Source organism: Elephas maximus, chromosome 3 (genome assembly GCF_024166365.1).
Source record: "Elephas maximus indicus isolate mEleMax1 chromosome 3, mEleMax1 primary haplotype, whole genome shotgun sequence".
Lineage (NCBI taxonomy): Eukaryota > Metazoa > Chordata > Mammalia > Proboscidea > Elephantidae > Elephas > Elephas maximus.
This window is the reverse complement of record NC_064821.1, coordinates 35,842,735-35,857,596: the sequence shown is the minus strand read 5'-3', so window position 1 is coordinate 35,857,596 and position 14,862 is coordinate 35,842,735. Positions and strand designations below refer to the sequence as shown.

Genomic DNA, 14,862 nt, shown 5'->3' with positions numbered 1-14,862 from the left:
ATAGAATTGTGTCCCCCTAAAAGATACGTTGAAGTCCTAACCACCAGTATCTGTGAATGTGAACTTGCTTGAAATAGGGTCCTTGAAGATGATAACTTTGAAGATGTTCAGTTGAGGTCGTACTAGAGTAGGGTAGGTCCTAAGTCAGTCTGAATGGTGTCCTTATAAAAGAGTAGAAGAGACACAGAAGGAGAGACAGAAGGAAGATGGAGGCAGAGATTGGAGTTAAGCTGCAGCTGCAAGCCAAGGAATGCCTGGAGCCACCAGAAGCTGGGAGAGACTAGGAAGACTCTTACCCTAGAGCGTTCAGAGAGAACATGGCCCTGCTGACACGCTAAATTCGGGCTTCTAGCCTCCAGACCTGCAGGGTAATACATTCCTGTCACTTTTGAGCCACCCACATTGTGGTAATTTGTTACAGCAGCCCTAGGAAGCTGATACACCCAGCTTACAAGATTGTGGTAAGGATTAAAAGAGAACATAGCCCAAAAGCTGAACATAGAACTACCATATGACCCAGCAATCCCAATCCTAGGTATATACTCAGAAGAAGTGAAAACAGAAACACAGACAGAAACCTGTACACCCACGTTCATTGCAGCACTTTGCACAGCAGCCAAAGTTACTTACCAAAAAATAAGGCCAAAGATAAAGAAATTAAAGGTTGTTACCAACTTCTGCAGTCTGAAATTGATCAAACATGCAATCAAGATGCATTGATAATTACTGGTGATTGGAACACAAAAATTGGAAACAAAGAAGAAGGAACGGTCTTTGGAAAATATGGCCTTGGTGATAGAAACAATACCAGAGATCTTGTGATGGAGTTTTGCAAGACTAACGACTTCTTCCTTGGAAATACCTTTTTTCACCTACATAAATGGCTACTACACATGTGAACCTCACCGGAGGGAATACACAGGAATCAAATCGACTACATCTGCGGAAAGACACAATAGAAGAGCTCTATGTCTTCAGTCAGAATAAGGCCAGGCAGGGGCCAACCTGGGTGCAGACTATCAACTGCTCATGTGTAATTTCAAGTTGAAGCTGAAGAAAATTACAGCAAATCCATGAGAGCCACAGTACAACACTGAGTATATCCCACCTGAATTTAGAGGCCATCTCAAGAATAGACTTGATGCATTTAACGCCAGTGACCAAAGACCAGAGGAGTTATGGAATGACGTCAAGAACATCACACGTGAAGAGAGCAAGAGGTCATTAAAAAGACAGGAAAGAAAGAAAAGATCAAATGGATGTCAGAAGAGACTCTGAAACTTGCTCTTGAATGTAGAATAGCTAAAGCAAAAGGAAGAAAAGATCAAGTAAAAGAGCTGAACAGAAAATTTCGAAGGGCAGCTAGAGAAGAAAAAGTATTATAATGAAATGTGCAAAGACCTTGAGATAGAAAACTAAAAGGGAAGAACACACTCAGTATTTCTCAAGCTGAAAGAACTGAAGAAAAAATTCAAGCCTCAAGTTGCAATACTGAGAGATTCTATGGGGAAAATACTGAACTATGTAGGAAGCATCAAAAGAAGGTGGAAGAAATATACAGAGTCAGTGTACCAAAAAGAGTTTGTCCTTCGATCATTTCAGGAAGCAGCATATGACCAAAAACTGATGATGCTGAAGGAAGAAGTTCAAGCTGTGCTGAAGGGAATAGTGAAAAACAAGGCTTCAGGGATTGACGGAATACCAGTTAAGATGATTCAACAAACTGATGCAGGACTGGAAGTGCTCACTCACCTATGCCAAGAAATTTGGAAGACAGTTACCTGATCAACCAACTGGAAGAGATCCATATTTGTACCCATTTCAAAGAAAGGTGATCCAACAGAATGTGGAATTTATCGAACAATATTAATATCACACACAAGTAAAATTTTGCTGAGCATCATTCAAAAGTGGTTTCAGCGATACACCTACAGGGAACTGTCAGAAAGTCAAGCTGATTCAGAAGAGAATGTGGAACGAGGGATATCATTGCCGATGTCACATGGATCTTCCCTAAAAGCAAAGCATACCAGAAAGATGTTTACCTGTGTTTTACTGACTATGCAAAAGCATTCAACTGTGTGGATCATAACAAATTATGGATAACATTGCAAAGAATGGGAATTCTAGAACACTTAATTGTGCTCATGAGGAACCTGTACTTAGACCAAGAGGCAGTCATTCAAGCAGAACAAGGGCATACTGCATGGTTTAATGTCAAGAAAGCTGCGTGTCAGGCTTATATCCTTTCACCATACTTATTCAGTCTGTATGCTGAGCAAACAATCCAAGAAGCTGGACTGTACGAAGAAGAACAAGGCATCAGGATTGGAGGAAGACTCATTAACAACCTGCAATATGCACACAGTACAACCTTGTTTGCTGAAAGTGAAGAAGACTTGATGCACTTACTGATAAAGATCAAAGACCACAGCCTTCAGTATGGATTACACCTCAACATAAAGAAAACAAAAATCCTCACAACTGGACCAATAAACAACATTACGATAAACAGAAAAAAGATTGACATTGTCAAGGATTTCATTTTACTTGAATTCACGATCAACCCCCATGGAAGAAGTCAAGAAATTTAACGACAAATTGCATTGGGCAAATCTGCTGCAAAAATCTCTTTAAAGTGTCAAAAAGCAAAGATGTTGCTCTAAGGACTAAGGTAAGCCTCACCCAAGCCATGGTGTTTTCAATCGCCTCACACACATGCAAAAGCTGGACAATGAATAAGGAAAACCAAAGAAGAGTTGATGCCTTTGAATTATGGTGTTGGTGAAGAATATTGAATATACCATGGACTGCCAGAAGAATGAACAAATTTGCCTCAGAAGAAGCGTAGTCGGAATGCTCCTTAGAAGCAAGGATGGGGAGATTTCATCTCATGTACTTTGGACACGTTATCAGGAGGGACCAGTCCCTGGAGAAGGATATCATGCTTGGTAAAGTAAAGAGTGAGCTAAAAAGAGGAAGACACTCAATGAGATGTATTGACACAGTGGTAGCCAATGGGCTCAAGCATAGCAACAATTGTGAGGATGGTGCAGGACCAAGCAGCGTTTTGTTTTGTTGTACATAGGGTCACTTGAGTCTGAACTGACTCGATGGCACTTAACAACAACAATGGTGCCAAGGGGAGGTGGGAACTGAGCATTCAGGGTGTGGAGACGGTGAAGTGGGGTTATTGGTAAGACATCTCTCCGATCTTTGGGACACCCCAACTGTCTAAGCCTGAGCCTCAAGACATTTCTTAGGGTCCTTGGGAAGCCCCAGTTGAAACCTATCTCAGGGACATCCACTTGAGTCCTGGGACACCCCATTCATTCAAGCCTGCCCCCTTAGACATCTCAAGAGTCCTCAGGACAACTTGTTCATGCCTGACTCCCAAGACGTTCCCTTGAGTTCTCGGGACACCCTGGCTGTGCCTAACCCCCAGGCTGCTCCAACCAAGTGAACATAAATCACTTTCACCTGATGACCTGCTCCCTAATCCCCAGGGAACCTGAGCCAAGGATTCAACGTGTTTGATGGAACTGTTATAAAGAAGGAGAGTGACTAGGCCAACAGAACACAGCAAGAGAGGCTACAGGAGAGGAAGAGCGATCCAGACTAGACCAACCTCCCAGGCCAAGCCATCAGAAATGGAGGCAGGACTGCAGGTGACCTATGACATTCCCACAGCCTCCTGTGCCCTCTGAGGACACCCTATATCCCAGAATCTCTGGAAAAGTTCGTGGTAAGCTCAGGAACATCCCATTCTGGATAAGCTTTGCTTTGATGAACAGTAGAATCGCAGGAATCTGTTCCCAAGCTTCTGTTCTGGTCTCCACAGAAGGGGAAACTGGAGAGATTGCTTGTCACCAAGGTGGTCTGGGGGAGAGGAAAGGCTAGGGCCTGTCCCTTTGGTCTTGAATGTCCAAATGAGGTGATGGTCACCCAGACCTAGGATGTGTCCTCAACCATTGGGTCCTCAAGCATTTATTGTCTACTGTATGCCAGCTCAAGGGCTGGGCACTGCTGATAGAGTTCTCCTTCCTAGAGCTACAATCATGTGGGAGAGGTGGGTGATAAACAAACGATTGGACATAGCAGAGGTGAAGGAAGGCTTCTCAAAGGGGAAGTGGTCAACCTTTATCCTGGTTAAGCAATGGGGCCCATTGGTATATCTCAGGGGTGCAGGGCAAGATATGAACAGGAAGGGGCCCCAGGAAGGGATGGGTTAGGGAGAGTGCCCACACCTCTCCACTGGCCCAGCTGTGTCCCCGTCGTGGGGGGAGAGGATGGGGAGTTACAGCCCTCAGAGGGGTAGTCACTGGCCTGAAGTCAGCAGAGGTGGACCTAGCAGCAACGGAGTGCAGGGGGTGAGGGTGGAACCTGGACTGTTTTCCTGACGTGGTCCCCTTTTCAGGGTGAGACTGTGGGAAAGTCAGGAGGCCCAGCTATGTCTAGCCTGTCTTGGAAGCCCCCTAGGGGAGCCAGAAATACACTAATGGCTGACACTCAGGCAGGAAAATGACCCAAAGCAAGCCTGGGGCGAGGGGGGTGGGGAATAAGAGCACAGGCTCAGGCATGGGGGGTAGGAGCAGAGAGGAAAGGAGTGGACCTGGGGGTGAGGGAGGAATGCAGGGTTCCCCTCAGCCTCTTCCCTTCTCTGCTGTCCTGGTCCCCTCCTGGTCCCTAGACCCCTGACACTGATTGCCCTGGTCCTGACACCCCAGATTTGTCCTACCACCCCACTCATGAGGCCCAGGTACCCCAAGAGCCAGTTCCTCATTGGGGGCTGTGGGAAACATCAGAGGCAGTGGCAGTTGTTAAAGAATATGTAGGTCCAGGCCAGGACATGGGCCAGGAGGCCACGGCCAGCAGCAGGAGCAGCCATGGGGAAGCTGCCCTGAGCCAGAGTCCCAGCTATGACAGGTTGAGCAGAGATGTCCTGTAGGCCAAAGAGAGGGGGTCTAATGATGAGCTCAGAAGCAGAGGAGGAATGGGCACAGAGTAGAGGAAGAGACCAAGGGTGTAGGCTTGGAGGGGGCGAAGAAGAGCAAACATGGGGCCAAAGAAGGGAAGGAAGCCCAGAGAAGGCCAGGGGAACAGGTAGGGGGACAGAGAGACAGATAGATGGAAGGAGAGGGAGAGAGAGGTGGCTGGAATCCAGAAATTCCTCCCCAGAAGTCCCAGGGAGTTTGTCAGAGGACCCAGTTACCCATTAGTCACTGTTTCTTCAAGAGCTTGCTCCTTGAAGCCACCCAGTCATGGGTAGCATACCTCCCCGCAAGATCAGAGCCCTCCCAGCTCTGCCACTCCCAGCCTGACACCCTCTGTCCTCAGCAGCTTTTCCTGCACAACCTCCTCTCCCCTTTTCCTGGGACCTCTTTACTCCTGTCCCTGACCCTGGGACAGCTGGGAGGGGTTGGGCTGGGCCTGCCAGGCAACTGCCCAAAATAGGGAGGGAGGAAGGGCCGAAGGATACAGTGGTGTCCAGAAGGGCTGAAGGGCTTCCTCAGTTCACAAAAAACTCAGGTCATGAGTGGTAGGGGAGTATTAGGGATGGAGTAGCAAAGGCTACTCTGAGCTGCCAAGTTTACAGCCACCCTGTCCATGGTGAGGCAGGTAAAAACCTGAACTTAAAGGTCCAGGGACAAAGGACACAGGGCCAAGTTCTTTCCCCCAAACATCTGCTGGGCTCCTATACACATTGGGGGCTACAGGGGGTCATGTACTCATTTCTTGGAGAAGGAATCAGAAGCTCAGAACAGGAAGCTGCTGGCCCCAGCTGCCCAACACTACCTGAATCCAGTCCTGACTCTAGCCAGTCCAGGAGGTAGCAGAAACAAAGACTTCAGCCTCGTAGGGATCACAGGAATCACATTCTGGGATAAAGGGCACATGTGGGGATAGGACACGTGGAGGCTGTGCTCCAGGAAGATGGGGAGGAAGACGGAGAGGAGGATGGAGAAGGGTCCACTTGGTCCTGACTCTATGAACTGTGTCGGCCCTTCTCTGAGCCTCAGTCTTCCCGTCTGAGAAATGAGGCATCAGATGGGGGCCTTCAATGAGGCAGAGGAGGGCTCCACAGAAAGGTGGGAAGGGCCAGGAGCCCCAAAGAGAGGGAGAAAAGGGAAGGGGCTGGAACCTGGTACTCGAGCTTCTGGTGTACCAGGTACGCTACATAAAGCATGCCTGCTGTGTGCCTCCCTTGACCTTGTCCTGAATTGCCCTGTGGAGTGGTCTCAAATGAGGAAAAGTTTGAAGGAGCGGTTTCCAGCAGAGATGCCCAAAAAGAGGGTGGGTCAAAGACCATCTTTCTGAGACTGGTAGGATGTTGGGGAAACCTCAAACCTCCCACATCCCCTGACTGTCTCTTCTAGCCCAATATGGTCTCAGGATCCCTTGATTCCTGGACTCATGAATTGTGGCTATGGCAGAAACAGCACAGTATATTGGATCCTCCTTTAGAGCATAAGCAACTTCCTGGAGAACATTGCTGCAACCCTGTAATGTATTGCCACCTAGCTTGTGATGTCATTGTGTCTTAAGAAGGCCATTCATCGTTCTACCAGGCCAGCTGCTCCAGGATGATGGGAAACATGATAAGACCAGTGAATTCCATGAGTGTGAGTTCATTGCTGCATTTCATTTGCTGTGAAGTGAGTCCCTTGACCTCAGGCAGTGGAATACCATGATGACGTATAAGGCATTCTGTAAGTCCACAGATGGTAGTTTTGGAAGAAGCACTGTGTACAGAAAAGGGAAATCTGTATGCGGAGTAAAAGTCTATTCCAGTAAGAATGAAACATTGCCCTTTCCATGATGGAAGCTGTCCAATGTAATCAACCTGCCACCAGGCTGCTTGCTGATCACCTCAAGATAAGGTGCCTTATCAGAGACTCGGTGTTGGTCTCTGTTGCCGGCAGATTGTGCACTCAGTAGTGGCTGTAGCCAACTCAGTCCTTGTGAGTGGAAGTTCATGTTGCTGAGCGCATGAATAACCTCCATCCCTCCCACCATGACCTCTTTTTTTCATGTGCCCATTCAGCAATGACAAGAGTGCAGGGGAGAAAGGATGATTGATTTCCACAGAACTCACCATCCTATCCACTTGATTGTTAAAGTCCTACTCTGCTGAGGTCACCCTTTGGTGAGCATTCACATGAGACACAAAATATCTTCATTTCTTTGACCCATTCAGAGAAGTCTATCCACATACCTCTTCCCCATATCTCCTTGTCACCATTTTTCCAATTATGTTCCTTCCAAATCCTTGACTATCTAGCCATACCATTGGCAACAGCCCATAAATCAATATACGACCACATGTCTGGCCATTTCTCCTTCCAAACAAAGTAAACAATGAGGTGAACTGCTAGAAGTTCTGTCCATTGAGAGAAAGTCCCTTCACCACTGTCCTTCATGGAGGTACCAGAAAGGGGCTAAATGCTGCCACTGTTCACTCTCGAGTGGTGCCTACATATCACACAGAACCATCTGTAAGCCAGGCAAGAGTTTTATTCCTAATAACATGTTCTATAACTATCCTTGGAAACCCAGGTGGCATAGTGGTTAAGTGCTACGGCTGTTAACCAAGAGGTCGGCAGTTTGAATCCGCCAGGTTCTCCTTGGAAACTCTACAGGGCAGTTCTACTCTGTTCTATAGGGTTGCTATGAGTCAGAATCGACTAGACGGCAGTGGGGTTTTTGGTATTACTATCCTTTATGGGTTTTATTTAAGGAGCTCTGGTGGCAAAATGGTTAAGTGCTCGGCTGCTAATCAAAGGTTGGTGGTTCAAACCCACCCAGCAGCTCTATGGGAGAAAATACTTGGCAATCTACTTCCATAAAGATTACAGCCTGGGAAACCCTCTGGGGCAGTTCTACTTTGTCCTATAAGGTCACTATGAGTTGGAATGGACTCAACAGCAACAAGAAATTGTTTATTTTGGTTTAGTCATATTAAAAAAAATCACAGAACCCATTGCCCATTCTGACTCATGGTGACCCACGTATTACAGAGTAGAACTGCACTCCATAGGGTTTTCTTAGCTGTAATCTTTTTGTAAGCAGATCACCAGGCCTTTCTTCCAAGGCCCCGCTGGGTAGGTTCGAGCCTCCAACCCTTCAGTTAGTAGTCTAGTGCAAACCGTATGAGCCACCAAGGACCTCTTAGTTATATATGAACCTGGTTACAAAGAAATCAAGCACTACAGAGTGATCATTGAAAATGAAATCCATCTTTTGCCTGCAAAACTGGAGTCTCCAAGGACAACACCAAGAAAACTCTCAAAGTTTCGTTGTCATTTTATAAATGTTCTATCTCCTGGATGCGCTTTAGAACCCTCTTGTCAAGTTCCATGAATAGCCTGTTAGGGTCTCTTTTTACTGCAGTTAATTTATAGGTTAATTTAGGGATCCTTCTATTTAATTCTAAATTTCTGTAATTCTGTTTAGAATGTATGAGAACTCATTCATGATAACTGATTATTCTAATAGCACTTTCTTCTATAGATACACCATGTCTCAAGTCTCTCTGCAGAATAGAAGTGAGCAGATTCTTGCATCGTCTCTGTAACTTGTGTGTCAGTTCTGTTTCATGTGGCTCTTTCTCTTTCAGGCCATTAGGTAAAAGTTGGGTGAATATGGGGTACCTTATTTATGAGTGGATGTTTGCAGGTGGTGCAAATGTTCTGCCCTCAACTACTAACCTGAAGCTTTGCTGTTTGAACTCATCCAGTGGCACCAGGGAAGAAAGGCCCGATGATCTGATTCTGTAAAGATGACTGCCAAGGAAACCCTATGGGGCAGTTCTACTCTATAACGCATGGAGTTGCCATGAGCCGGAAACAAGTTTGGGCTTTTTTGTTTGTTTGTTTTGTTGCTATGGTTCTTTTTGGTGTATTTATGAACGGCTATTTTTTTTTTTTTATGTTGGTTGGCATTGCTTCTATCTGGTGTATGTAGATTTCTGTTCCCATCAGGCCTCTTTGTGGATTGGTGGGTCTGGTGGGTTATAACCATATCAATGTTCACGAGTCAGGGGCTGGCAGGCACTCGGAGGCCCCCTTCCCTGTTGCTGGATTTAGGAAAACCTTCCTTGGGGAGTCTGGTCTTTAGTGAATTAATTTCCTTTGGTCTGCTGTTCTTTGTTCTGTTTTCTCTCTTCTGGTGGAGGTCTGGAATAACCACAAGCTGTGATGAACTTCTCTCGCAGACTCCAACACCCACTGAGAAGTGCCCTCCACCCTTACACACCACAAACACATACACACATACAGACACAGAGACACACACATACACACAGAGAGGCACACACACAGAGACACAGACACACACACCTAGGCAGAATTGCAGAGCAATTCCTGGGCTTGGCCCAGAGACAGGATCTGCAGTCTGCTTGGGTGAGCTTCTAGGGAGAGAGGCCCACCTACTCCAGATGTTCTAAAGGGGACCTCCAATTAATTTCCTGATGGTGCCCCACTGCACCCTCCTGTCCTTCTCATGGGTGGACATTACATTTGCAATTTCTTCAGGGCACTGTTTGTAATCACGACTGCTAATTTTGTACCAAGCCTCCCCACAGATGCCATTCAAATCCTACTTCCACTTAATGATTAAGAGACCTGGAGCTCATTGTATGTATCAGTGCATGACTAGTGCATATGAGACACAGTAAACATTACCCATCTTGCTTTACCAACCATATCTGCAAAATAGTGCATGCTTGGGGGCCCTTCTCCCAAACACCCAGTGCACATTAGAATTTTAAATGCTCTGAGAAGTCCTGCAGGAAAGAAATCTACTTACTTGTGCTTAACTCAGGTCCCTGGGTGGTGCCAATGGTTTGTGTCCACAACTAAATTGAAAGTTGGCAATTTGAACCCACTCAGTGGTGCCACAAAAGAAAGGCCTGGCAATTGGCTTCTGTAAGAATTTCAGCCGAGAAAGCCCTGTGGAGCAATTCTACTCTATAACATGTGCAGTTACCATCTACTTGATGGCAATGGGTTTTGTTTTTTTCATTTTTCCTTTGTTTGTTTGCCTTGGTCGTTAAATCAAGGATTCCAAACTTATAAAAGGATGGCTCCATTTTTTTTTCCCAGACAGCTGTTAATAGGTGGCTTTGTGTGACACCAAATGGCAGACTCTGCCCTAGAGGTCTGTGCAATTTCTATCTTGTTTTGAATCTTTGAATTGGAGTCAAAGTATTCCCTGGGCCTTTTATCTAGTTCTAGGCTCTGGGCCATCTTAGCACCAAAGGTGCGAGTAGATTCAGTGTTAACTATGGCTATGTTCAACTTAATAAATATTCCACATAGTGAACAAATAAAAAGATGGTTTCAGATGATAGGACCTATAAGGAAAATAAGTGGAGCAATGGGATAGAAGTTAACTGGGATGGGGATAGTACATAGAGAGTCAAGGAAGAATTTCTCTGAGGTGACATTTCAGCTGAGCCCTGAGTAATGAAACTCAGACATGAAAAATCTGGGAGAAGAGCATCCCAAGCACAGGAAATAGCACGTGCAAAGGCCCTGGGGAGAACAAAGACTGGGTATAATATATGTTCTCCTAATAGGAGATCATCATGAGCCAGAATTGACTGGATGACAACGAATCTGTCTCTTGCTTTAAATAAGAGACTGAGGGCCATGGTGGTTCAGTGGTAGAATTTTCGCCTTCCATGAAGGAGACCCAGGTTCGATCCCCAGGCAATGCACCTCATGCACAGCTACCACCCGTCTGTCAATACAGGCTTGCGTGTTGCTAACTAAGATACTGAAGAAGTTTCAGTGGAGCTTTCAGACTAAGAAAGGCCTGGTGATCTACTTCCGAAAACCAGCCAATGAAAACGCTATGGATCACAACCGTCCATTCCACAGCTGATCGTGAGGATGCCACAGGACCCACAGCATTTTATTCTTTTGTGCATGGGGTCGCCATGAGTCGGGCTGACTCAACATCAGCTAACAACAGGAGATCAGAATTGAGGCCAAGGTGGTGGAGCGCAATAAGGGAGGGGAGATCAGCCAGAGAGCAGGTTGGAGGGGTTCGTAGGGGCTCAGTAATGCAGAATCCCTTAGGCTATAAAAACAGATCAACGTTTGTAGCAGGATCTTATTCTGGGACATTAACTGAGGTTTCTCTGACATCCTCACCCCTTGCACCTATCCAGGTGCCCCACCATCTCAGAAACGAACGATCCTATATGCACTTCAGGGGGAAGAGCTGACTCAAGGAGCACCAAGGTTCAAATTCTTCTCATTGAGTTCCAATCATACTTTTAAACTCATGCACAGATAATAGTCACAGAAGGCAGAGTGTTCTGATTTGCAAGATCTAGGCTTTCCGTGGAGTCAATTCCTACTCCTAGCAACCTGTTTGGGTTTCCAAGGCTGTAAATCTCTACAGAAGCAGACTGCCACGTCTTTCTCCAGTGGAGCAACTAGTGGTTTCTAACCGCCGAGCTTTCACTTAGCAGTCGATCGCTTTAACAACCGCACCAAAAAAGGCCATGTTTATTCAGCAGTGACTGTGCCAAGCACAGCTCAGAGTCCTTCACATTCAGTCCCTGGGACCACCTGAGGTAGGTACTGCTATAAATCCCATTATACAGGTAAGGACACTGAGGCACAGAGAGGGAAATTCACTTGCCCAAAGTCACGCAGCAGAGTTGAGACTTGAATTCAAGCAGTCTGGCTTCACAACCCATGCTCTTGGGGTTATTTTTTGTTTCCAACAGTCTGGCTTTGACTATCGAGATAGCCGGCCCCCGCTACACCAAGATGAGCCAGGGCTGATCCTGCCATGGGAAAGGAGAAACCTGGAGGTGAGGGACTGAATGAGCCTCCCACTGACTCTCCTGTGAGATCGCTGGGCACACAGGGAGCTCCGCTCATATCTATTGGCCAGGCTGCCTGGGCACCAGGGGGCCAGAGGAAGAGCTCCTGAAGGAATGGGAAGTGGGTCACCTGGGACCGACTGGGATGGGCAGACATGAGGATTGGCAACAGCAAGGAGGGAACTAAGAGTCCTGGACAGGCTGCCTGGGTGTGGGGTGCGGTAATCCCGCTCCCCTTGTGTGCTGGGCTGACGAAGGGCCTCCCTCTTGGAGAACACCAGCAGCCCAGGGGAAGGCATGCCACTATGGGTTTCCCTCCCCTGACTCAGGGCCTCAATCTTATCCCTTAAGTCCATCCTCAACCCTGGTCCTTCTCCTACTCTAACACCTCCCATGGCTCCCTATTGCCCACAGGTTAATTTCATGATCCGATCCGGCTCTGGGAAAACCTGAGGGCAGCATGGGGGGTCTTGGGCTCAGAAAAACTGGTCCCTTTTCACCCAGCCACTCCCACCCCGGATCCCGCCGTCCCCAAGCACCCTTGCTGAATCCCAGGAGACTCAGGCAGAAGTGACAGCAGAATTTTATTCCTGGGAGTCAGTGAAGGTAAGTGGGTGAGCTGGGGATCAGCTAAGCGGCTGTGGAGCTCACTGCAGGCCCGCGCCCAGCGGCTCCACCCGCAGCCACAGCCCCCCCTCAGCGCGCAGGATCAGCTCTGGCTTCCTCCGAGGCTCGGCGTCATCCGGCAAGACACGGAAGCGCAGCAGCGTGAGCGCGAGGACCACCTTCATCTCGGTCATGGCGAACGTCTGCCCGATACAGTTCCTGTGGACAAGGCAGGGTCTGACTTAGCCCAGGTCCCCATCTGGGCCCCTCTGCGCTTGGAAACCGGCCCAGGACTCCCACCCCGCCCTGATCAGCCTGAGGGCTAAAGAGAGGGCTGACTGAACCCGGGACGCCCACGACAGCCTCTGTGGTCCCCTGAGCTTGGCCCAGACTCCAGCCGCCCACTCAGAACAGAAGATGGGGGGGGCTCTGAGCACCGGGGGGCCCCTCTTTGGATCCTACCTCTTTTCCCCAGGTCTTTATCCAAACCTCCGCGGAAGGAGAGGGAAGGTGGCTGGAACTTGGACCATCGGAAACTCTCCCCACACACAGGCAATCAGTCCTAGATGAAGTCCCACACGCCCCCCTCCCTTTGCCCCACCCTCACCCCATTTTTCCTCAGTCGCCTGCAGATCTTACCTGGGACCCGCAGAGAAAGGAATAAAAGCCAGAGGCGACCTCTTCTCAGTGTTTTGTACGTCGAAGCGGAAGGGGTCATAGACCTGGGGGCGGGGAGACAGGACTGCTAGGTGAGGTCTCCCCAGAGACCACTCTGGAAAGGCAGATGCCTGTAGAGTGCCAGATGCGGTGTCTGATTCCCAGCTCAGGACCCCGCCCCTTCCCCAGGTTCCTGCAGTGGATAAGGATGGGTGGGCAAGGGCGGCACCTCAGGGTTCGGCCACACAGAGGGGTTGTGATGGGTCCCAAAGATGCTGATGAGGCAGATGACACCTGTGGGAGGAGGAGGCAGTTAGATGGAGATCCCCCCTGCCTGATGGGCTCCCCTTCCTGCCCGGGACCTCCCCCTTGCCACTGTGGGTACCTTTGGGGATGACTCGGCCATCTGGCAATACTATGTCCTGGGTACAGCAGCGCGAGATGGCAGTGACTGAGGGATACAACCGCAGACTCTCCTTGATGCACATGGTCAAGAAGGGCAGCTGGGTCAGGTCGTCCCTAAGGAAACCCCCCCCCACACACACACACACAATTTACCTGAGAGCAAAGACTCTCCCAGGCCTCTGCCACCTGGTGAAACTTTTTTACCACCTCTCTCTTGACCCTCGCTCCTTACAACAAAATAAATTCCAGATTGATCAAAAATTAAGCATTAGATGAATAGGTTAACAAAATGTGGTATATACACACAATGGAATACTACTCAGCCATGAAGAGATATGAAGTCCTGATGCATGCCACACATGGATGAACTTTGAAAACATCATGCTGAGCAAAATAAATCAGTCACAAAAAGACAAGTACTGTATGGTCTCACTTATATGAAATAAGCAAATATATGGAAACCAAAGATTACTAGTGGTTACCAGGGGTTGGAGGGATGGGGACAGGGGAGAACTTTTGCTCAGGGGGCCTTGAGGTCATGTTAATCGTGGTGAAATGATTTGGAAAAGAATAGCAAGAATGGTCACACAGCTTGAAGAATGTAATCAATGTTACTGAATTATACATGTAGAATCTGTTGAGATAGTGTATGTTTTATGTATATATTCACCACAGTAAAATTAAAAAAAAAAAGATTAAGCATTAGAAGAGCAATAAATCACATAAGTTCCAGACAAAATTTAGTTGGGTGTTTTTTAGCAGCCTTTCTGAGAAAACCACAACACCCAAAAGCCATCCCTGAAAAGGCAGAAAAATTTGCAGAAAAACAAAATGCTATTTATGGTAAAAAAAAAAAAAAAAAAAGAAAGAAAAAGAAAAATCAAAAGGCAAATGAGTAAGAAACAATGTAAACATATTCATACTAGCTGATGCAAAAGACAAGAAAAAAGTATAATTATTAGAAATGTGGGGAAAATGTATCTGTACTGGCAATTAGTGGTTTTATACTTGGAAAGTGAGAGAATCAACTGGAAAACTTTCACCAACAGTGAGGATTCAGTAACCAGTTCCAGTTGCCACTGAGTTATTCTGACTCCTAGAGACCCCAGGTATGTCAGAGTAGACCTGTATTCCACAGGCTATTCAATAACTGATTTTTCAGATGTAGCTCATCAGGCCTTTCTTCCAGGGTACCTCTGGGTGAACCTGAACCTCCAACCTTTCAGTCATCAGCTGAGTGTGTCAATCATTTTCACCACCCAGGGAGTCCAAAGTTTCAGTAAGTGGGCTAAATTTTTTAATCCCCTTCTTTTTGTATGACTAAGTTTTAAAATCTCCAATACAGTCAAATG

At 47.3% G+C, this 14,862-nt stretch overlaps 1 protein-coding gene across 6 annotated transcripts in view; it reads right to left on the bottom strand.

Annotated features, from left to right (window-relative positions):
- Positions 1-12,409: 12,409 nt before the first annotated feature.
- Positions 12,410-14,862, bottom strand: part of LOC126072301 (cytochrome P450 4F3-like) — a 29,195-nt gene continuing 26,742 nt past the window's right edge. For all 6 annotated transcript variants that reach the window (XM_049877243.1, XM_049877249.1, XM_049877244.1 and 3 more), the window contains 4 exons: positions 13,491-13,624; positions 13,335-13,399; positions 13,088-13,170; positions 12,410-12,667 (listed from right to left, as the gene is read on the bottom strand). In XM_049877243.1, the coding sequence (XP_049733200.1) occupies positions 12,490-12,667; positions 13,088-13,170; positions 13,335-13,399; positions 13,491-13,624 (460 nt within the window). In that variant the 3' untranslated portion in view covers positions 12,410-12,489. The remainder of the gene's footprint in view (positions 12,668-13,087; positions 13,171-13,334; positions 13,400-13,490; positions 13,625-14,862) is intronic.